Source organism: Uranotaenia lowii, chromosome 2 (assembly GCF_029784155.1).
Source record: "Uranotaenia lowii strain MFRU-FL chromosome 2, ASM2978415v1, whole genome shotgun sequence".
Lineage (NCBI taxonomy): Eukaryota > Metazoa > Arthropoda > Insecta > Diptera > Culicidae > Uranotaenia > Uranotaenia lowii.
In genome coordinates this window covers 59,342,099-59,366,219 of record NC_073692.1, presented here as the reverse complement: position 1 = coordinate 59,366,219, position 24,121 = coordinate 59,342,099, and the positions used below count along the sequence as shown (strand labels likewise).

The 24,121-nt window shown below is 36.4% G+C and overlaps 1 protein-coding gene and 1 long non-coding RNA gene across 6 annotated transcripts in view; one reads left to right on the top strand and one right to left on the bottom strand.

Annotated features, from left to right (window-relative positions):
* The window catches only part of LOC129741543 (myosin-VIIa), a 122,380-nt gene that overhangs the window by 36,405 nt on the left and 61,854 nt on the right, over nt 1-24,121 (bottom strand). For all 4 annotated transcript variants that reach the window (XM_055733286.1, XM_055733285.1, XM_055733284.1 and 1 more), the window contains one exon: nt 14,663-14,709. In XM_055733286.1, coding sequence (XP_055589261.1) covers nt 14,663-14,680 — 18 coding nt within the window. In that variant the 5' untranslated portion in view covers nt 14,681-14,709. The remainder of the gene's footprint in view (nt 1-14,662; nt 14,710-24,121) is intronic.
* LOC129741544 (uncharacterized) lies at nt 18,211-23,457 on the top strand. Of its 2 annotated transcripts, none has more exons than XR_008736455.1 (5): nt 18,211-19,509; nt 19,567-21,503; nt 21,579-21,741; nt 21,835-21,955; nt 22,039-23,457. It is a non-coding gene; the product is annotated as an uncharacterized LOC129741544 (long non-coding RNA). The 2 variants fall into 2 exon arrangements; XR_008736454.1 differs by having other exon boundaries at nt 21,801-21,955.

Sequence of the window (24,121 nt, the reverse complement as noted above, 5' to 3'; positions counted from 1 at the left end):
TAATGAATATCAAGCTAAAAGAGAAAATCGCTTTTATTGACGAAAACACAAAATGGTTTATTCGTCACTTCGTCATATCACGGCAGTTCAGCGACCATTCTGCCAACCCGAAACACATCGCAGTAACCTTGATTATTTGTATGTTCTAGATAAGGGTCTGAAGAGGACTCGTATCCCCAACAAGTAAAAGCTTCTTTCGACATCACATTTAAATGATAATCACCATTTTGTTCTGAATAAGTTACTTTGAGACTAACTTCTCTCATCCAAACAGCTTTTCCAGACGCTCTTCACTTGAATCCCTTTCCCATAAATAATCAAGAACCAAAATTCATACATAAAAAAACTAACAAAACACGTCGCTTCCACAGCCACGTGGCAAGCAACACTTTTAATGAAATAAATCTTATTTCACCGAGAATTCCCGGAGCATCCGGTGACACTTTAACAGTTCATCTGGTGAGACATCACTTATCATCACTTTTTGAAAACTTTAAATTTACATAGTAAAATATATTATTTTATTATGTTTATGCGGAGCGAGAGAAACGCGTGCAATTGGCAAAAGTCATCGCTTTCTTGGAGAAGGCTAAAGGTTTTCCTCCTATCATTGATCAGACGACAGTATGAAATAATTTCGACATTTCATAATTCCAGAAAACTAACATTTATCGGTTTTTCCGATTTTTTTAAACATGTTAAACACCTCGACTTTTTTTGCTGCTGGAATACTTTTGCCATTAATCGCAGTAATCATAGCAATACACCAAAAGTTCTTCTCGTGTCGACAAAAACTTATTATTCCTGTAGCAGCAAAATCACAATTTCTCAAATATTTTTCCACCCAATAGGCACACAAACCGAACTTTGTTCAAAATTGTGAAAATGTTTTCACTAAGAACTAAACGAGGAACTTCTTTAAATCTCTAAAAATTCAGATAGCCGCTTATAAATTCGGTACTAAATGTTACATTTCCATTGATTGATTCAAACAGTTTCTTCATTAGAAATAACTCCACAACCGTTCCAATAACCGTTCAAGCTTTTACAGATGGATCCGACAAAAACAAAAAAAGATCTGGCCTATTTTTTTGTTCCGCAACCGGTTCGATTCTTCTCAAACTATCCGATAACTCAAGGAACATTTAAAGAAGGTAGTGTCGAGGCAGCCCTGCTTTAGTATTAGTACACATTGCGACGTCACAATCACGAAAAATCTGTTAATTCACTAGGAAATTTGCCTTTTTCGTTGATAATTTGAAGAATTTGCTGGAAATGTTCCACTTTTAATACCATCAAAGTTCGAAAAAATGGTGGATTTTCCCTACTCAAATTTGTAAAACTTTAAAATTAGTTCAAAGTCTTCCATGAAAATGATCAATTCAGTGCAGTTTAAGATCCTTATTACAAAAAAATATAAAAAAACTAACTTTTATATAAAACCACAATTATTTATTCGCATTTTAGTGAATCGAGTTAACAATAATCAATTGATGTTAATTGTTCTACATAAGAATTGAATAAGGTAAACCGATTGGATAAAAATCATGACAATCAGTTGAACACTCAATAACTACCAGCTAGACCTTTTAAAAGTAGATTTTATCTTCGTTTTTGAACGTTTTAGCTTCAAGATGACATTGCGTTCATTATTAAAATGAGAAAATAACATAATGCAATCTTCAAAGGACCAGAAAATTTCATAACAGTGAAATAGCGGTCTTACAACACAATCAAAATGAAATTGGAATTAATTTTCGTTCTAAAACATGTTTTTCTTTGAAATTTCTGCCATTCGCATATAAATTTTTGATACATTCGTTTTTGTGACGTCACAAAAAAAAATCCAATATGGCACTCGACACTACCTTATTTAAATATTCCTTGCCGATAACTGCTTTTTGTAAAAAATTTCGACAATTTCACCGCTTAAACTGATAAAGAAAATAAAATTTTGACGAGCGAAAAAAAACGCGTGCATTTATTGCCACCAAGTCAACGCTTGCTTCAAGTGAAATAAAATTTGGATTTCCTTCTAAATTGTGTTTATACTGTTAATTTCAAATCGTGCTTAAACATAATGGGACACCCTGTAAAAGGACGGAAAGTAACTACCCTAGAACGTTAATAGTGAAAATCCAATAATTTTTGTTAAATATTAAAAAAACGGGTCAAGCTGGTAATTTGAGGAAAGTTCATTTTCCTATTTAAAGAAAAAAAAGACGCACCCACGCCACCAAACAACGATTACGTGCCAAATCCGTCATAACAGTGCGCCGGAGTATGCAAGCACATACTCGTGCTTTCTTGACTGGCTGATTGTGGATGGTGGAGGCCTGCCGCGCTGCTTCTTCACTCACTTGCATATGTACCTGCCACAGGTGGACTTGTTTGCATGGCTAAGCATTATTGTTTTTCTATTACTATATTGCTGGCATTGGCTGGTGCCGTAACGACGACGAATGTATACCGCTACTTATAATCTGCGAGACGCCTTCGTTCGTCACCCGGCGCCCAATCAATGAATGGCGCGTAGCGTAGCATACCTAGGCTTCGGCTTTGGAAATGTTCCACTGCTGCAGTTCCATCTGCTTTCACTCGGCACCCCTCCCGAGACCCTCCTTCTTAGATTGGTGTTAGCGATTCATAAGAAAATCGAAGAAAAAAAACGAGGAAGTTTTGATAAATATAACTAACAAATAAGCCAACAAGTGGGCCGCAAAACTCGAATCGCCGGTAATTACGAAATTGGCCCGCGGCTTATGTTTGTTGTTTTTTTTTTGTTTGTTTGTGTCACTAACAAATGCTTTCTTGCTAGCACACTGACCCTTTAAAATTATGAACACGATTCGCAACATAATCACCTGTTACGATTAATGAAGTCGAACAAAAAACCCGCAGCGCTTCGATTGATGAATTCGTTGCTTTTTTTATTTCACATTTTCAGTTGAAAAAAACTCAGTCTGGTAGTCAGTAGGTAGATTTCTAGAAGAATCGTCAATGTTTTGCTTGGCAACACACTGTCTCTGAATATCTAAAAATTCTCACGCAATTTTCGAAGTTCCAACACATTTTTAACCCATCAGATATGTCCAAACTCTCAGGGAAGTAACAAATAGCTTAGGATGAAAATTTGATTGTTTGTGTAAGTACATTTAATTACGAACCTTTCGTCACGATCCGATGTAACGATAGTCGTTTTTAATTGACGAAAAAGAAAAAATGTCAGCGAAAGGCGGGGAACAAATACTTAATACCCCGAGCCCATCCTTCCACAAACCAACGACACTTCGGAAGTGAAAGGCACATGCTGCTCTAAGCTCTAACTTTTGCGCGGCTCAGCTGGCTTAATTACTTCCACATGATCGAGGCAGCTCAGCAGCAAGGTAGGGAAAAAAACGACAACTAGACTCATTCGAAAAGATTGCTTCCTCACGCAAAAATTGGTCTCTCGACTCCGAGTCAGCTAAGAAGAGGGGATTTTTTTTTATTATCTGACGAGTTTGCGCCGGGGGTCTTCAGATTTTCCCCAAAATTTAAAATTTGGTTCATTTTTGCAACTTAAAAACACATGTATTTTTTCAGATTTCTAACATTTTTATTTTTTGAGTTAGCTTCGGTTAGATTTTTTTGTAAATAAAAAATAACCATTTTTCAAAGCTTTATAACTCTGTTGTTTCTCAACGGAAATTATAAAATAGCACATCAAAATGCATTGAAATTTTATCAGCTTTCCAAATAGAATAGTTGAAAAAAATTAAATAATGACCTTCAACATGAAAAGTTGTAAATAAACTTTAAATGGCGTCTAAAAGTACCGTCTGCACCACCAAATATTTTGCAAAAAATACCATTGTATAGCTCGATTCATGATGCAACTTTCATCTGAAGACACCAAAGTGGGCCATTAACACCTTGAGGAGTTATGAAAGAAATAATGACAATAAATCTCTTTTTTTGCATCGAAAACAAACAATGGTCGAACAACTGCACTCACATATGGAGATAGCAAGCACTTCTAACAACATGGAAACAAAAGAACTTATCAAAGCTGGTAAAAAAACACTATTTTTTCGTCCTTTTCAGACTGCCCCTACTCGCATAACAGTCCCATATGAATTTTCGTCATTTTAGGTCAACATAAGGCTTCAACATAAAAGACTAAAAAAAAGAGGTATACCTGAATAACAGTCCCATATGTGAAATACCACGGGTTTGGTTACTTTTCAATGTTTCTTTTGGCGAAATAGTCTTTGGTTTATTGCTTTGAATCATTTAAACATTTTTAACTCACTTGATGTCGAATGATGCACACTAGTTTTCGAAGGCAGGTCTGACTTTCTGAGGAATGACTTCCTGAGTGAAAAACTATCGGATGCAATCAAAAATCGTAAAAAGATTCAACTTACAATGTGGAATTCATGATATTTTTTTGCAAAAGTATGTTTCTTTTTCTGACAATTGCATTTAGAAGAAAAAAATATTTTGTATGGGACTGTTATGCTAGTAAATTCGAAAAAGGTTTCAAATATGGTCGATTAACAGTCCCATAATGAATAAAAATGGTGCTCTCGACCTTACCAATAACCCAATTTCGAAAATTTCAGGTCTAACGATTTATTATGACAACCTAGAAACGATTTTCTTTTATGCTGAAAGTGGTAGTCACAATTTAAAAATAGGGGAGATGAGGGCATAACGAGCACCCGAGGCATAATGAGAACTACGCTTTTCTACGAATGTGCGTATTTTCTTAAATAAATTTTCATGAGGATTTGTTTCGTACTTCCTATAGTATTAATTTTTCACAAAAAAAGGAATCTCCTTATCATCTTTACAGAGATATTTAAAAAAAACTAGCTTGGTTCTAAAGTTACGAAAATATTATAATTTTTGAGCACCACGAAATAAGCTCTTATGATCTTAAAATAACCTTGATCAATAATGTACGCACTGCAACATGATGTACACATTGTTTCTCAATTTTTACCATCATAAAATTTTTGATTTTTCACTTTTATCAATTTTAAAACACGTTTTTACTTAAATTTGTTGACTAGGGGCATATAGAGCACCATATTATCGAGGCATAATGAGCATTTTCTGCCGTAGAATCTAGCAGCGAATTAAAATTGATTTAAAGCGCCACACCTTGACTAGTTTTCATCCGACAATTTAGCCTATTGGTAAGGTGTCGGAGAGGTAATCAAAAGACTAGAGTTAGATTTCTGTTCGAGGTGGTTTTTTTTTCCATTCACAATTCATGATCGACGGCTAGTAGCATCATCCTCCGAACAAAGCACTTAATGTATGAGCGTGCGTGAATTGTTTGTATTCTACAAACAGACCTAGATTATTTTGTTATTGCTTTGTTTGATGAATCTACGACTCACCTGACTTCATCGAATTGAATTCGCTGCTAGATTCCCCGGCAAAAACGCACATCTTGCTCTGATTAATGGTGCTCATACTGCCTCAGGGGGGGGTTCTCATTATGCCTCCACAGTGGCTGGTTTTCAGCTTTTGGCAAATTTTTTTAAAATGCATTTTTTAACGTTTTCATCTAGTTTTTCACGTTTCAGCCCGTTAGGGAATAGGCTTTTTAAGTGTCTGAACACGAAACAATAATGTTGTAACCTCCATATTATAGCTATTTTCTATGGTTAAATAACCGTTTTCCTTAAGGTGGCCATTATGCCCCCATCTCCCCTATATTCCAAAACAGAAAAAGCTGATTGTCTCGCTTGCTTATTTTTGTATATGGGACTGTGATGAAAGAAGGGGCGGTAGATTGTTGCAGCTTAACTGACTTTATGTTATATCCAAAAATCTAATAACGTATTCGTTTATACCCAGTTTTGCACCAGGTCACAACAAGTTATGCACATTTTACTGTCATTTTTAGAAGTTTATGCGCTAAGTTTTGCATCCGTAGTTCCCCAGATTTGATTTAAAATGGACGGTGGAACACTGAAGATTCGTTTGTGAGCGATCGAGGTAGCAAAACACTGACGACGAATTATGTTCGTTCTAGTACGGTAAACCTCAAAACTGGGCGAATGTAGAAAACGAATACGGTAAAAGTATCATATTTTCATCATTTTACAGCCTGGGATGGCCATACCGAGCTCTTTGATTATTTCTACAACATTTGTGCCACTTTCTCATACTTTTTTGATCAATGGGAAAGGATTTTGGTGTCCAGTGCTTTTTTTTAATCACATTTTTGTGATCCCAAACACAAGAACTGAACCTTCTACTATTGGCATTGATTATGCTTCACAATGATCTTTGATCGAAAAATTAATAAGTTATATAGTATATAACCAGGTTGTAAAAGCAACTTTCCCATTATTAGTTATATCACATAAACAATACGATACTCAGAATTTTGGTTAAAATTTAAAGTCAGTTTTGCTGCAAACGCTCAACAAAGCACGAAAAAGTAGTGTTTTTTACCTGCTTTGGTAAGTTCTTTTGTTTCCATGTTGTAAGAAGTGCTTGCTATCTCCATATGTGAGTGCAGTTGTTCGACCATTGTTTGTTTTCGATGCAAAAAAAGAGATTTATTGTCATTATTTCTTTCATAACTCTTCGAGGTGTTAATGGCCCACTTTGGTGTCTTCAGATGAAAGTTGCATCATAAATCGAGCTATACAATGGTATTTTTTGCAAAATATTTGGTGGTGCAGACGGTACTTTTAGACGCCATTTAAAGTTTATTTACAACTTTTCATGTTGAAGGTCATTATTTAATTTTTTTCAACTATTCTATTTGGAAAGCTGATAAAATTTCAATGCATTTTGATGTGCTATTTTATAATTTCCGTTGAGAAACAACAGAGTTATGTAGCTTTGAAAAATGGTTATTTTTTATTTACAAAAAAATCTAACCGAAGCTAACTCAAAAAATAAAAATGTTAGAAATCTGAAAAAATACATGTGTTTTTAAGTCGCAAAAATGAACCAAATTTTCAATTTTTGGGAAAATTTGAAGACCCCCGGCGCAAATTGTCAGATAATAAAAAAAAATCCCCAAGACTGATACGAGAGAGCACTCTGGTCACTCTAACTACAACAAGATTCGATAGGGTTGTAATGTTCACTGCTCTGAGTAGACTAGAGTACGATGCTGAGGGCTGGGTGTTGCCCGCTCCACAGACCCTAGTTGGAGTCTTCCTAGACATGAAGCCGTCTTAACTCTTAACAAGGTAGGTATTGGTTTTGGAAGAGGTTCAGCCATTGCGATGGCATCGATCGATTCCGAACGCCACTTGTGGACTGCCTGCTGCCTAACGAGCCATGGACTAAAGAGCGGAGAGAATTTAACGGTTCATTAAAAGTTCCCGAAGAGGCGATTAAGAAATGTCCATCCATACCCAGGGGCTGTTGTTCAGTTCGTTCAACGATTAGGCCCAACTTACTCTGAATGGCTGGCATGAAACCGGACCACCACCAAATTGCCGGTGACTAATAGATGCAATTGGGTTGATAAAGCGCGGACAAATTGGATCGAGGAATGTACTCCTACCGGTTCGAATCGTTTTGTCGAAATACATTAATGCTATCGTGAAGGTTGTTCCACGAATTAAATTTGAAACCAATCAACCTAACTACAAAAGTGTTTAAAATCCTGAAGGCCTTAAACTTATCATCATTATGTAGTTAGATAAGTTTTTAAAATAAATTAAGAATACAATTTCCCTAGTTCCCAGACTTCAAAATTCAAAATCCATAATAACAGGTCGGCGAAAGTACCGTAAACTGCGGGAACTTTGATCACTTTTTTCATTCATTTTTGAATATTTTGGAAGGGGTTGCTTTTTCGTAATACCTATAAGCTTTTAAACCCTTAATGAGGTGAGGAGTATCAAACATGATCATTGATTGCAGTAAATTCAAACGCCATTTGTGGTCATAATTAAATGTTTGTTACAAAACCAGATTTCGAGTTTCGGGGTAACTTTGATCACTTTGGTTTAAACGCATCTCAAAATCTTCAAATTTATTGTTTTGATGCCATTTAGCACAGAAGGCTCAAAATATCGATAACAGTATTTTTTGTTTGGACTCGATTGAATTTTTCAACGTTTTCTTTCAAAAACAAATATACTCAAAAGATTTTTTGGCCCCAAAAACAAATGACATTTTATCTTCATGCAATTTCCTGAGTCCTCGCACTGTTCCTATGTTCTTTTTTTCTTCAAACTTAATCATTTGATAGGGTTTTTAGCCATTTTTTCTATACGAGCTTTTTCATAAAAAAATGGCCGATATTTTTCAATATCCAAAAATTATCATCAAATGACCATAAAAATAACACTTAAACAAAACCCAAACCAAATAAAAAGTGGAACTTACACATTAAACAACCCATTTGCTCCTAAATGCTTAAATTTGATCAGGAGAGATGTTTGTTTGTGAGCCTTCAAAAACCAAGGTATTTTAAGATTTTAAAATTACATTTGAAGTAATATAAAAAATCTTCTAATAAAAACCAAATTTAGCTTATTTGTAACTAAATTTATAGGCTTTCAAACGTAGTAAACAGTTTTCAGATATTTTAACTTTAAACTTAGTTAATGATGATTATCTGCAAAAATTTCATGTTGATCAAAGCTACCCCGCTGATCAAAGTTCCCCCAGTTTACGGTAATTGAAAAATCGGAAGACTATGAATGAGCACAAGCATTTGAAAGAATGGTGAACAATTGATTATTTTTTCACTTCTGTTAAGGATACAGTTAGAGAAAAAAAATTTATCTAAGTCATTGACAGATTAAGTCATTTTACTAGAAAAATAACAATTCAAATTACCATTGTCATGAGATTTCCATAAATTTAAACATTAAAACTTTATTTTAAAAATCTATTAAAACAATAAAAAATCCAGATTCAATGGTAGAAACTCCTTAATCTATATTTTTATCTCATTTTCAATGTTTTCAAAATAAAATGTAGGTAATTATCAAAAGGTTTTAAAAGAGCATATTCTAAAAAGTCTACGCTCATAACAAAACAGAAATTCTTATGTGAATGCATTCTTTTTGAAAGTAGGATTGGAAAAATATTTATTTCTCGACAGGGCCGTAGGAAGAACCGCTTCATGGGGGGGGGGGAGGGGTTTGGTGTCTGGTTTTATTTTCTAGGTTATTTTTACTTCAAAAATGTGAGAATGAAAAAAAAATTTGAAAAACAATGATTATTAATTTTTAAGTACTTTTTACATAATTGTTTTTTGTATGAAGTTGTAATTTTTGAAAACACGTCCCAAAATCTTGAAAATGGTAAGAAAAATTTGTAAATGAAGTCTTTAGTAACAAAAAAAGGAACTTACTTATATCAGTGGTTACAAGCTTGGAATTTGCTCAAGAGTCTGGTAGATTGAGCTTATTTGATTTTAACATAGAATAAGTTATTTTGTTCCAAGTAAGCATTCAAATTCTGTAAAAAATATTCTCTGGTCAAATCAAATATGTTAAATCTTCCAAACTCTTGAACAAATTCAAAGATCTAAGCCATTGATAAAAATAAATCAAATTTTCAATACTAAAAGTAACAGAATAAAATTTTTCGATTCAATCTTAATCTTGCGAACTTAACGAACTCAATCCTAAGTCAAGATTTGAGTTTGTAAGTTGGCTCTTGAAAAATTGGAATAAACTTAATGTGGTACAATACACCAGGAAAATATGATATTTCCTAAAAAAAATTTTTGTGAATATGAGTTATCTACATGTTTCTTTATCAACACATATTGTTCATTAAAAATCAATTCCATAATTAATTTCCTATCTAGCATTTTTTTTTAAATAAAATCAAACCTTTTCATCAAACAAAACATGTAAACTAAACTCACATTCTTCTTTGTTTGTATACAAATTGTACACAAATTGATATAGATTGAAAATTTTAAATTTAGACAAAATTAAAAGTCCGAGGTCTGTGCGATTTTAACACATTAAGAACCGCAAAGAAATCTTAGCCCAAAATTTGTAATTTTCTTTCTCAAAAACTACTGGACCAAATTCTACAAATTTGGTGTCTTTGAGTTATCAAAAGTGTTGTTTACAATTTTGTAGAATGAAGTTCCAATATAAAATGTATCACATTTGAGTTATGCTTCTCAGCAAAGTGCACACGCGTCATGCGAAAAAAAAACGAGACATTTCGTAGTTGGCCTGCAATGTGTCAATTCCTCAACGAAATAGTAATCTGAATCTGAATTATGAATATTAATTTTGAATAAGATTTCTGAAACTCAATTTAATACTTGTATTTTGAATCTGTTTTCGAGTTTCAATACGATTTCTGAATCTAAATTCCAGATCACAATTTAAAATATGTGCCAAGAAGTGAAATTTGATTCAGAGCCCTCAACCATAAATCAATTTAAATTCTGATGTTTTGGATTTCAATTTGACTTAATTCATTCAATCTGTCATGTGAATCTTAATCATCATTTGAGATAATAACTGTTCAGACCTGTCCGGAGCTCTTAAGCCCGGAAGTAGCACTGGTGGCCCACCGAATCACTTACAGCCGCGGGAATCGCATGCACTACTCGGCTGGCTCACTTGCTCGCCGACTGATTGACTGACTCGCGTGCACTCTCGTGTCGAATGACGAAGTGTCGGTTTTATCCATTCACACATCCCCCTCCTATCCCAAACAAAATATGATAGAAAATATTAAAAAAATACTATCTCATACATTTTAAATGGTTTTTTTTATTCAAGACCGTAAACTCAAGGAATTGACAGAGTGTATGTAAACAAGGCATTTGAATATTGAGCTGCATTTAAAGTGATTATGCACAATAAGTTATCTTATCTCAACACTCTCTCAATTTCTTTAGAGAAATCTCTCAAACATTTAACAGATTCACATTCCAAAATCTTTATGAGAAGTTAAAAATAACCAACGGAAGACCTGACATAATTTGTTACTATGTTGACAGACTTTGTCATGCTATTGAGGCTGCCATACGATAGTTTATGGTAATTTCTTTCTCACATCGGGAAATCTTACTTTCGATGCAAGGTGCAATTTCTAACATCAATTGGTTCGTTCTCAGGACGTGTTCATCGATCAATTCAATTATCAGTAAAGGAACTGTTCCATACATTTCCTGCAAGCTGTCCAGTGTATCCCCTCTACTGTGTTCAACCAAACAGTTAGCTTGACTCCATTTTTCAAGAGACCTTCTAACCTCGTCCCTCGTCTTTCAATTTCAAGCTGTCCAATAAATATGTTCTCACTTTTTTGTATTCAATTTTATTGCAAATCTTATTCATATCTCAAGCTTTAATTCGTGACCTTGCTGTTATTCAAGAATGCTTAACGTATTTATTCGATCCGTTATATCGACTCTCTAAGAATTGTATATTCCTATCTGCATCATCACTAATTTGTTCATTCAAATCAAATGAAATTTTAAAGAAATATTTTAGTATAAAGCACTCTATACTATCGATACGTTTTAAAATTCGTTCTTATCTCAAGCTGTCCTTCCTACTCGCATAGTTTCCAATGAGATGCAATACTTAAATTGTCTTTTCAACATGCCTTTCAATTTCAAGCTGTCCTCTCAACACGCTTGAATTGGTTTTTATCAATACGCTTAGGCTGCCCTTTCCACTCGTCTTTTAATTTCTACCTATACTTGTAAAACGCTCAATATTTCTAACAATACTTAAAGACTGTCCTCTCAATTCGCGTTTCAAATCCCAAGCTGTTCTCTACATTTCAATCGATTTCTTCAGGCTCGATTTCTTCCTCTCAACTCGCCTTTCAATTTTAAGCTGTCCTCTCAACTCGCTTAAAATTTTTATCGATTTGTTCAGGCTGTCCTCTCAACTCGCATTTCAGTTTCAAGCTGTCCTCACAACTCGCTTGAAATTCTCGTCATCCAATTTCTTCGCCATCCATTTTCAAGCTGTCCTCTCAACTCGCTTGAAATTGTTACCAAAACGCTCAGGCTGTCCTCTCAATTCGCCTTTCAGTTTCAAGCTGTCCTCTCAACTCACTTTAAACTAACGTCAATATGTTCAGGCTGTCCTCTCAACTCGCTTGAAATTGTGAACATATAAAGCTGCCCTTGCGACTTAATCTGAATTGTGATTTTCTTCCAGTCCAGTTTCGGCATTATTCCCGAATGGCACGTTGCCTTTCTGTCACTTTGACCGAAATAGCTTCCGAAAATTTTCCAACAGTGTTGCTTTTTCTTAAACAAGTTTTGAAATGTTAGGGAATCTAACTACTCATTTTTCCCGTTTTTTGCAATATGTTATTTATAAACTGTTATTTATAAACTGTTTGGTTTTCAACCTCGTGTGATGAAAATTATTTCAACGTGAATCGCATTTGTTGTTTTCTCGTTTTTTAAGCTTCTGAAAAATTACCTGCCACGGTCGCCAAATGTTCAGACCTGTCCGGAGCTCTGAAGCCCGGAAGTAGCACTGGTGGCCCACCGAATCACTTACAGCCGCAGGAATCGCACGCACTACTCGGCTGGCTCGCTTGCTCGCCGACTGACTGACTGACTCGCGTACACGCTCGTGTCGAATGACGAAGTGTCGGTTTTATCCATTCACACAATAACATTTAATGAATTTCGAATAATGAACCTGATTCTGAGTTTTCAATTCTCAATCGCCATTTGGAACGTATGTATGTTTGAAATGTGCATAAGAATTTAACTTAAGAACTTCGAATCTGAATATGAATATTAAGAAAAATTCAACCTTGATATTGAAAACGCACATGAGGCCCTCAGAGCCAATGGGTATAAGTGCAAAAATAGTCGATTTTGAGTTATTAATGTCATATTATTCTTCATATTTCAAACTGTATTTGATGGTTCTTTCAAAATTTTTGTTTTTTTTAATACATTTACATTAGAATGAAAGATGCAATTTTTTTAACAGTATATGGTAAATGACCAAACAAAACAATTCAAAAGCGTGTTTACACGAAATAGGCTTTATACATTTATACCCCTTAGGCTCCAAGGGATCATATGATAAGTTCGAAAAGCATAAATCAAATTTGAAATGAAGTTAAAAACTGGATTGGAACCAGGATTTCTTACTGAAAATAAAGAATCCTTAACTGAATACAGAATCCGAAATATAAAATCAGAATTACAATTTGGATTTTGATAATATGAACCTCCAATATGAGATCAAACTCATTTTACACTTATTTAATATCCAGAATTAAGTTTCTATCCACAAGCAAGGCTGAAAAATTCCGGTCCAAATCGTTCAATCTGACCAACGTCTAGTAGTCAATGTTATAGAAAGAGTATCAAAGTCGTCTACCAGTTGAATGACCAAGCGACAATGTCAGTCAGGCAGCAATGTCAATATCAAGGTTATTAGATCACAAGGTTCTCTGGCTTTGTCAGTAAGTAGGCGAGGAGAGCTCGGGGAGGTTCAGTGAGTTTGTTTGTAAACATCGGAAAATTTGTTCGAGCTGAGGCCTTTGTTTGTAAACAAACTCCACGAACTTCATAGTAGCCAAATCAAAATGGCTGAATCGGGAGTTTCTCATATCGTTACACCTCCTATATATAGACACCTTGGTCAATATTGAATGACATTTTTGCACTCCACTCGACTCATTCATACGATTGACTATCTATTTCATTTTCTGACTGAGTTGGGATGGATTTTATGTTATGAGTTGCGCAACAGTAAAAAAATGTAGTTGTTGGCAGAAAGAAGAAAAAAGTCACAGCAAGCATGATGTCGTTTATTCAACTTTGTCATGACATTGTAAGCTTATGTCGCTGACCAAAAATCAGTATCGCATGACATAGACATGCTAAGCAGTATCAAAGGCGGCTGATATCGGCTGTCTGACACTGATAATTTGCAGCTCTGTCCACAAGGGAGAAAATTTTGAAAAAATATAACAGAATACTTCACCTTGAGGTTAGTTTTCAAGGATTTGGCATCAGTTCTGATTTCAAATTGTTACTCTAGAATAATAACATTCAATCATAAAAATTTGATTGAGATTTTGAAATTTTAAGTGCAGAGTAGAATACCTCGCTTGCTTTTCCTGAACTGTCATGGGGAGGTTTAGTAAAACAATTTTTTCGTTGATGGAAATAACTTTGCTCACCTCTAACTAAGAAATTTATGCAAATGAAGTCGAAATTCTTTAAAATAGTTTTATTTGATTAAAATGTTTAAATTTTAAAGAATAGTAATAATTTTGTAAATATGTTTTTTTTTTGGTTTAATAATTGCTCATTGGAATGGGTTATAATCTCTTTTTTCAACTTCTCCCGGGATCCCGAGAATTCCTGGGAATAGGATGATCAGATTTCCCAAATCCCGGAAACGTAAAAACGGCCGGGAAATGGACACTCTAATTGGTGCAAACTGAAAAATTATTTTCTGACGGCATTATTTTGTTCATATATCAAATAATCGATTGTGAAATTATGGGAGATAGGTTATTTTTTAAACTCGAGAAAAAAATCCAAAGTTTGTTAGTTTTCAATACAAATTCACACATTTTAAGACGGTTGCCGTGGCTTGACCAGCAATTAGGGGCTATTGGCGATCTCCTTAAGAGTGAGCAAGTAATAAGTTTTGGCGAGAACAGATTGATGTTGTATATTGTAATAAAAAACAATAATACTTACCCGTGTAACTATAACCATCTTGTCGCCACATTGACTTAGGATTTATTCTGAAACGAAAAAAAAATGTATGATAAAATTTGGTGGTCATTATTATTATAAATCTCTATCGAATGTAAAATTTTCAATTTTTAAAAAAAATTCGCATTTTTACAATCCACGTTACATTCGAAAAATTTTTGAAATTGAGAATTTCAATCTTTGAAACAATACTGTAGGAGTAGATAATTGAAATATAAGCATGATTTTCCGAAAAAAATGTTCAGCTCATAAGACAAACATACCAGCAGCAGTCACCAGTTCACAGCAAAACACCGAAAACCTACGACATCTCCTATTATACATGTAAAGATGGAAAAACAATTTCCTTTGCCGGAATCGAGTCTAGGTATTTGTATAGATTGTGAGGAGATGTCTTGCGATATGTTCGCTTAATTCTCGTAGATCTCCGCATGTATCTGATGAACTCCCCATAAACTTCCTCCTCACCTGCTGTTCGGTTTGTTAAATTGTCTACGGAAGTTTATGCAGACAACAAATAACATATCAAAACAAATTCCCAGCTACCCAAATATAGGTAGGTAGGGGTACCAGCAAAAGTAAAATTCAGACCATCAATCGCCACTTACAGCCAGCCTGCTTACTACAAGAGTGCCGCAACAGCCGCCATAACCCAATGGAAAACTAAGCGGTTGACTATAAATTTCGTATGCGTGGTGGACAGACGTAAGGGCTTCACAACCTATTCGGATGGCGGCTTTTCGCTACTACCTGCTGCCAGTATATTGTTTTCGGAAAAGCGTGTGAAAATTTGTTTAGCCCTCCCCAACTCTGCAGGCAGATCGCGGTGTAAAGAAATGGAAAACAACAATGTGCTGCCGTCCCAGCTGCCAAACGTCATCGGTGGGTGAAAAACTTTGGTTATTTTTTCGGGTGGGAGGAGTTGCGAATACTAATTTGTATACTTAGTAACGTTGAAGTAAAACAAATCATTTGATTACATACTAACAAAAAATCGTTACGATGATTATTCGAAAATGAGAGAATAAAACCGTTTTGAGAAAAATAAAATGTGTAGCAAAATGAATAATTAGGTGGAAAATATTTTGAATCGAGAATTAAAGTGCTTGGTTAGTAGAAATTTGAACCATATGCTAATTTTAAGATCAGCGCCAAATGACTGTGTTAAAAACTGTATCCGCCCAAAGATGAGACTATATACCTCCAATGAAGCTGTCAGTTATGAATTCTGAATTCCGAAATTCTTAGATTTAATCCTGTTTTTTGCCCTAAAGTTCATTCCTACTTACAATTAAATTCGATTTTTAGCTCTGATCGGAGTGATAGCTGAAACCTTAAAACTTAGGCATCTAATCCTAAGCCAAGTCAGGATTTCTACATTGATCTAAGTCAAGTTCTATTTCTTAGTCGAATAGCAGAAATACTAATTCTGACATCAACATCTATAAACGTCTCTTATTGTGACATTTTTTCCGGTTTTTAGACAAGCCTTCTGAATTCTGAATCAGGATCGCTTATCGTAACTCATAATTTGTAAGCAAAGCATTATTATATCCTGGCTGTTTTATTGCCCTTGCACAACTACTTCTTCTTTGACTTAACCGTAACTACCAAGATATTTCGTTGAAGCGAAGACTCATCAGTAACTGCTACCAGTTAGTCGATGTCCATCCATGAGAGTCGGTAATTGTTGGCCAGGGGAATCTATAAGTGGCCAACCAACGTGTACCAGTGACTTCAGCTGCGCCCCGCTAACCAGCCATAAAAATTGACGAAATAATGACGCGGTTTTGCTGAATTTTTCTCCGTTTATTTTCCTCCTGTTTACCGTTGCTCGCCGATTGCCCGAAAAAAAGGGGGCCACCTTAGAGAAAGAGATAGAGAAGTCCCCTCGTCACAAGGCTGTGTGGTCATAAACCGGGGTCGGTAGTGGAAATGTTTGCACTTACATGGTGGCAGAAACTCAGCAGTGTGGCAAACAAAAATTGCATCATTTTATGTTTTATTTTTTCCTCTTTCGAAGGAAATGGGTGTTTTGATTTCAATTAAACCAGCTTTTCGTAAACAAGAGGCTCCCATCGTGAGCAAGGGCTTAGAATTGACTTTTACAATATACCTAGCTAGGTGCAAGGTTCTTAGATACACTAGGTTCTCCGACTTTCACAGTAAGTAGGCGAGAAGTGAGCGGGGCTCTCAATGAGTTTGTTTATTTTTTGCTCAGCTTTTCTGTGGTTTGTTGGTAAACAAACTTCATGAGTTCCGTATAGTTGCATAGCCTACATAGCCAAAATGGCTGAATCGGGAATTCGTTATTCGGGAACACCTCCTGAATATATACCCACCTTGGCTAGGTGCCTAGTCATCAGATGTAGTGTGCTCATCACTCTACGACTGATGGCAAAAGAGCTTTAGTGTGACTGTTTTTATAGTACAAAACAAATTATTATATCCAGCTATGGCACATAAAGAGATGACATGCTTTGACGTGACCTAGTAAGAAATCAAAAAAAGCTTTGTTGAGGGAAATAAAATTGAAAATATGGTATGACCAATAACTGAGGAGGAAAACAAAAACAAAAATGAACAAAAATTTTCCGAGCATATTGAAGATGCTTCGCGATGCTTGAAGATGTGTGATTTTACTTATTATCGATCTTTTTTCGATGAACGAACAAACGAATTTCCGAGATATTTAAGTTACAAGAAAGGAACACAAAAATAACTTTGCACAGTTTCCTTCTAGATCCTTCATTATGCAATCGAGAGTTGATAAAACCATTGTTTGTATTGTTAATGTAGTTAATGCCTATGCGTTGTCGTATTCAATCCGAAATTCCTGAATTTTACTTTAACACGCACTTGTTCGTCCGGAAATCGTTTCAAGAATGACGCTCTTGATCACGCTACCTCGGGCTCTCGGTCAAAGTTTGCGTTTTATGTACACTCTTATTTCAGAACATACTTTTGAGCGTTTAGTTCTACTGTGACTAATTTGTCTACACTAGAATACAACACGGTTACCTTCAAAATAAATTGATCGGAATCGTAGTCACTATATAAAATCACATTTAAATTACTTATATTAACTTGTTTGTTAATCCCATTTTAACTGATATTCATAATGATTTTAAGAAAGTTTATTATCCCTTTAAATACTTTTACTGAAAACTTCCATTTGATTTCTGCTGACTTCTATTGGTTCCTACATTAGCCTTCTCCTGTACTCTGAAGCTTTTTTTTATAAATTATTTTTAGTTATTAGTTTTTTTTTAAATATATATATTCTTATATTTTGCTTGAAAATTTTGTTTTTGTATTCGATAACTAGAAATAAACAATACTTTTCTTGATTTTGAAACTATTAAAGTTTTATTTGAAATTCATAACGCATAAAGTTTTCAACATAGTAGGTGATCGTTTTCATTTATTTTATCTGTTACCTTGGTGATTCGATCAACAAAGAACCTAAGGGTAAGGAAATTTTTTCAATCATTCCACCAGTATCAGTCGAACACGAAGTACACGAAACGATCATCGAACCTAGCAGGACGTTTTATTGTATCACCCCTACGAAGCGATCTGGATCCTGATGGAATAAATGAAATCCTGGACTGCTGAATTGATTCTGGATTATCAATCGGAGTTGATTCGGATGTTGAAGGTGCACAAGTTGACGGCGATGAAGCTCCCTGCTGCGGGACTAATTCTGGATCATCCCTTGGAGGGTTTATAAGATAAGTAGCTGTTGTTTCATTCCTTACTTGAGTTTGTGATGAGTCATTAAGCACTTCATCGGAGTTGAATCCAGGGGCTCTTTTAACCTCTTGTATGTTCCGTGAATATTGCACTCCCCCTTGGCTCATAATTACTACCTTAGCACCCGCTCTTGCCACGACTTTATAGCGTTCCGGAGAGAAGACAGGATCGGTTTTATTCTTCTTTGGGTGTGCGAGCAAAACCACGTCACCTACAGCAATATCTGATACTTTTGCTCCTCGTGTTTGATCGGCATATATTTTGCTCTTTAGTTTAGTCTCATTATCCCGCTCACGAATGTCAGTTAAATCAAGTTCATTGTCGATTGTATCCTTCCAAAGGCTTGGAAATATTCCTCGATACTTCCAGCCGACCATTAACTCGAAAGGAGTTACTCCTAACCGTGAGTGTGGCACCAGGGTATTGTGTCTGTGTACATATAGTTGTAGAGCAGTTCGCCAATTCTTGCCTTCTATCGCTGACGCCGACAGGGCTTTAATTATTCCCTGATTCTGCCTTTCAACAGCCCCGTTGGACTGGGGACTGAGAGGTATGGACTTACGAACACTAACTCCTTTATCTTTCCAGAAATCATTAAATGCCGAACTTTGGAATGGTGGCCCGTTGTCACTTTGCAATATTACTGGACAGCCCCACGTTTTAAAAACTTCGCAAAGAGCAGCATTAGTGCTATCTGCAGTTATAGAACGCATCTCGACGACCGACAAATATCTAGAATACGTGTCGACGACCACCAAAAATTCTCCAGAACCACAGCGAGGAACAGATAGGAAGTCTATCTGCAGTATCTGCCATGGTCCGTCAGGCAACTCTCTTGATACTAAAGGTAGAGGTGGATTACGTTTTGAGAGTAATGTGCACGTTTCGCATTCCTGAACAAATTTAGATACCTCGCTGGACATTTTGGGCCACCAGAAGAATTGACGCATGATGCGTTTCATAGCCGTTTCCCCTACATGGCCACCGTGGGCGGAACTGAGGGCTTTTTCCCGAAGCAGTTTTGGTAAAACAACTCGTTCATTTTTGAATAATAAAGGTCCAGTGCTTATAAGGTATCGTTTTTGAGCTTCATAAGCACGCAACTTACCTAACCATTTTTTCGATTTTAGGGCCTCGCGTACCTGTTGCAATTCCTCATCTTCTTCTGACTTTCCCTCGATTTCTGACCATGTCAGCTCCATACAACCGGCGTCCAATGCATACAGGAAATGCTTATCCTCGTCTAAATCCAATTCTTCGTTCTTCTGTGATTCTGGAACCAATCGCGATAAAACGTCCGCTACATTCTCATCGCCGGGGACACGTTTTATTGAGAAGTCGTAAGGCTGGAGCCTCAACGCCCAAGCCTCAGCACGAGATACGGCTCTCTTTCCTAGCTGATGATGCGGATTGAATATATATTGGTTTGCCTCTGAGTCGGTGTGAATAACAAATGATCTAGCTAGTAAGTAATAGTTGAATCTTTCAACAGCCCAGACAACAGCTAATGCCTCCTTTTGCGTTTGTGGATAGCGCGTTTCAGAGCCACTCAAGCTTTTTGAAGCACATGCTATGATACGTGGGCAACCTGCCTCATTGAATTGAGTAAGGACAGCACCCAGGCCTACCGGTGACGCATCAACGAACAGCTCCATCCTGTCAGTTGGACTATAATAACCTAAGCGTGGTATTTCACTAAGAGCACTTTCCTTCAAGTACGAAAATTCTTGTTCTTCATCCTCGGTCCAGTAGAAATGGTCAGAGGCTGCAAGTGTACGTAGGCGTTCCGTTTTTGTAGCTCGGTGTATGATGAACTTATCAGCGAATGTAATAAGTCCGAGAAAACTCTTTACTTCAGAGCAGCTTTTAGGTCTTCTGAAGTCTTTGATGGCAGCGATTTTTTCTTCCTCTACTTGCCAACCTCGGGGCGTCAGTGTAAATCCAAGAAATTTAACTTTCTGACTGGCAAATACACATTTGCTATCATTTATTTTCACGTTGTGGTTGGCTAGTCTGGAACGTACCTTAGCTAAGTTATCATCGTGTTCGGATCTTGTCTTACCATACACGAGGATATCGTCTAAGTAATTTCTACATCCTTCGCATCCACCGAGTACCTTTTGTTGGAGAGTTTCCTGAAAAATATCGGGCGCGTTGCAAAGCCCAAACGGAAGTCGAACGCAGCGGTACATACCAAACTCCGTGAAGAAGTTGGTCAAATGCCTGGACTCTTCATGTAGCTCCACGTGGAAAAAAGCGTTGGAAAGATCGATAGTAGAGAACCAGGTGGCCCCTTCCAGTTCCACCAGGATCTTTTCCAACGTAGGCATTGAGAAAGGAGTGCGGTGAATGTACTGGTTCGGTCCTCTCAAATCTATCACGAGACGTATGTCGTTTTTTCCTTTGGGCACAATTAACATAGATGAACAGAACGAAGCGTCCATTCCATCTACTACTGGTTCGATAATGTTTGATGCCAATAATCCCTTGAGTCGTTTTTCCACGATCGGTTTTACAGCCAATGGAACGTTAACAAATATATTTCGGCATGGTGGTCTCGAAGTATCGTAAAATATCTTCACCGGCGGGACGTTGAATTTGGGAAAGACATCCGATGAAACCAACGCTATTTCTCCTGCATGCAGTGACTCAGAGAGGTTCCTTATGTTCTTTCTATTAACAGGAACTTCCAAACCTAGCATCAGCACGCTGTACCTAGAAGCTGTAGCGCGACTCAACAAGGCACGAAGCTCCTTAACTACGTAGAACTTTTCCAATAACATTGGCCTGTCGTCAGATATGTACAGATACGCGTGAAATGTGGCAATCACCTGAATTTCTCCGGAGGAGGCATATGCTTTGAGCGAACGATCCGACTTGTACTTAATGTCGAACATTTCCCTAATGTACTTTTCATTCGCTGTTAACTTTTGGAACATTTCATTTGTGAAGGTGTTCACTTCAGCTCCGGAATCGATCAAAAAAGAGCATTTTAGTCCAGCTACTATGGCAGTTATGATACCTTCATTGTCATAAAATTCTGAAGGTTTATTGTATTGCATCTAGGGTAAAATATGGATTTAAAACTATTGTATCATGGATAAATAAATATATTGATAACTTACTTCGCTTATGCTTCCAGGCTTTAAAATTTGCGGAACCAATTCCTCAACTAGAATATTCAAATCATCTCGGAATTTTTCTACGTGGTTTACGGAACAAGACGATGAAGCCTTCATCAATGTTATCCTTCCACCGGGTGAACTCGTTGGATGTTCCAACTAGCAAGTGAAAGTAAAGCATAGGTAAATTTTACTTTGCATCATTTATTAACTATTTATACCTACTTCGCTTAAGTTTTCAGCTTTATTAACCTTTCGAAACTTTTTCTCTTCGAGGATATCGACAACAGACGCATCATCTGAATCGGTTTCAGATTTGTCTTTTCGTGATAACTGAGGACCCATACCACCAATATGTGTTGTTACCAAGGAAATGGTTTTTCTTTTCTGTATCGTTGTAAGAAATTTAATTCATTAAGATCTTCGTTTTAAACTACCTTTTATTAATTTTATTAATAATTTTCTCTCTTTTCATTTTAGCTTTCAATTCAATTTCATATCGAAGGACAAGAGCAAATATTTAAAACAAAAGTGCATGAGTTCATATTGATTTTAAAGTTATTATAATAGGCGAGAGAAAATAAGCTCATTCATCATTAACCTGACTCACCTTTTCTTCTTCCTTCGGTTCTTCATCGTATTCTAGAGCAGCAATCTTTTTGGGCGGTTCATCGATGGACTCCTTGATTGGGCGCTTGTATCGACCTTGAGAAGGACACATTCTTTTGATATGACCAACAACTCCACAGTTCAGGCAATCTTTATCTATGACAAGACAGTCATCCGCTGAGTGATATATACCACCACAACGCCAGCATTTGCTCCCACGCGTGAAGTTTTGATGGGAGCTCCCTCCTCTGGACATCGGTCTGCCTCTGTATGCTCCACGCCAATTGCCTCTGCGACCTTGAAGATTACGCCGATAGCCAAACCCACGATTTTCGTTTTGTCTATTCCAATCTCGTCCAGTATCCGATCTGAGTGAAGCAATCAACGTCTGATCATTGCTTCTATGTCGCTGCATTACAAACTCTTCATTGAGTCGGATGGCTTCGATCTCTCGCACTTTGTCTACAAGATCTGCAAAGCTGCCTTTGCGACTGAGCATTTTGAGAGCTGTAGTACGCACTTCGCGGTTTTTGGCGTGTTCAGCCACGGTGGCCACAATTTCCTCAAATTCCTTGTTATCATCAAATTCGCAAAGACGAGCAACAGATCCAACACGTGAAATGAATGCTAAATCTGATTCGTTAGATTTTTGGAACATAAGTGCAAGCCTGCGCCTCATCAACATCACATCGCTTCCCGAGCCAAAATACGATTTGAGGCGATGCATTGCGTTAGAAAAAGGTGCTGAATCGCAATCCGGTGCGTCTGCTTGTGATTTTGAGTTTCTGAAAATTTCAAGTAAACGTGATCCTGCCTTAACCTTGAACACAGTGAATTTCGTGTGTTCATCATCAATCCCTGCCAGTTTCAGAGAGTCGACCAACAGATCCTTCCACGATTCAAATGATTGACGATGAATTTCTCCATCTTCGGAAGCACCGCACTCTGGGACGTTTACTGACGCAACGGAAAGCTGGTTCATCGACGACAAGAATCTAGATTCCTCCAAGCTGGGGTTGGTTACCTTACTACGTGTGCTGCATAATCTATTGTTCGCGTTAAACTCCATGCTCGAAAAGTTTTGCACACTACCGTTTTCTGATGAACTTGGCCCAGCTTGAAGTTCTTCGTTGGCTTTGAGACTGCGTTGTAGCTCCATTTCCAAATGAGCATTTTTGGACCTCTCTCTTTCAAGCTCTACCATCAAATCAGAAACTTTCATTTTAGTTTTATTAACATTAGACTCCTTTCTTCCCGTGGAATCTTTGTTAATAACCTTCTTCTTCTTTGCTCGCGTTGTTATATCTATTAACCAAATAGAACAAAAGGAAACTTTGTTAATAAAGTTTATGATTTTTTTTTTTAATAAATGATTAAATAAAATCTTAATTTTGCATTTTTTTTTTTTGGGATATGTTTTTTTTCATATATTTATTTGCTTTCTATTTAGCTATTTTCAGTTTAATCTATTCGTTTTTTTTTTGTTTTCTCTGTATTATAGAAACCTACTCGTTCTATACATACATGCATTTTAACATAGAGACCTACTCGCTCTATATTACTTTTCGATATAGAAACCTACTCGTTCTATATTCACCCTTATTCTCGTTTTCGATCGAATGACATTCGTTCGAAAGTTTAGCAATTTCGTATTCTTGTTTTCGTTCGAACGAACGAGAACAGTTCGATCTTTCGCACATCGTTCGAACGAACAAAACATTGCATTCCCGTTTTCGATCGAACGTATTTTTTCTTTGGACTGACAAACGCGAGTCTGATACTGCGAATCATGACCGTTTAAAGCAATCAGCGAAATTCATTACCGATCGTGGAATTCAAAATTGATTAAAATTAAGAATACTGTTGGATTCTAAACCGCAAAATTGTATACTGCAAAAAAAAAATATTTTAGGAACGCCAAATTTTTCATTTTTAGTTGAAAAAAAAACCGCAA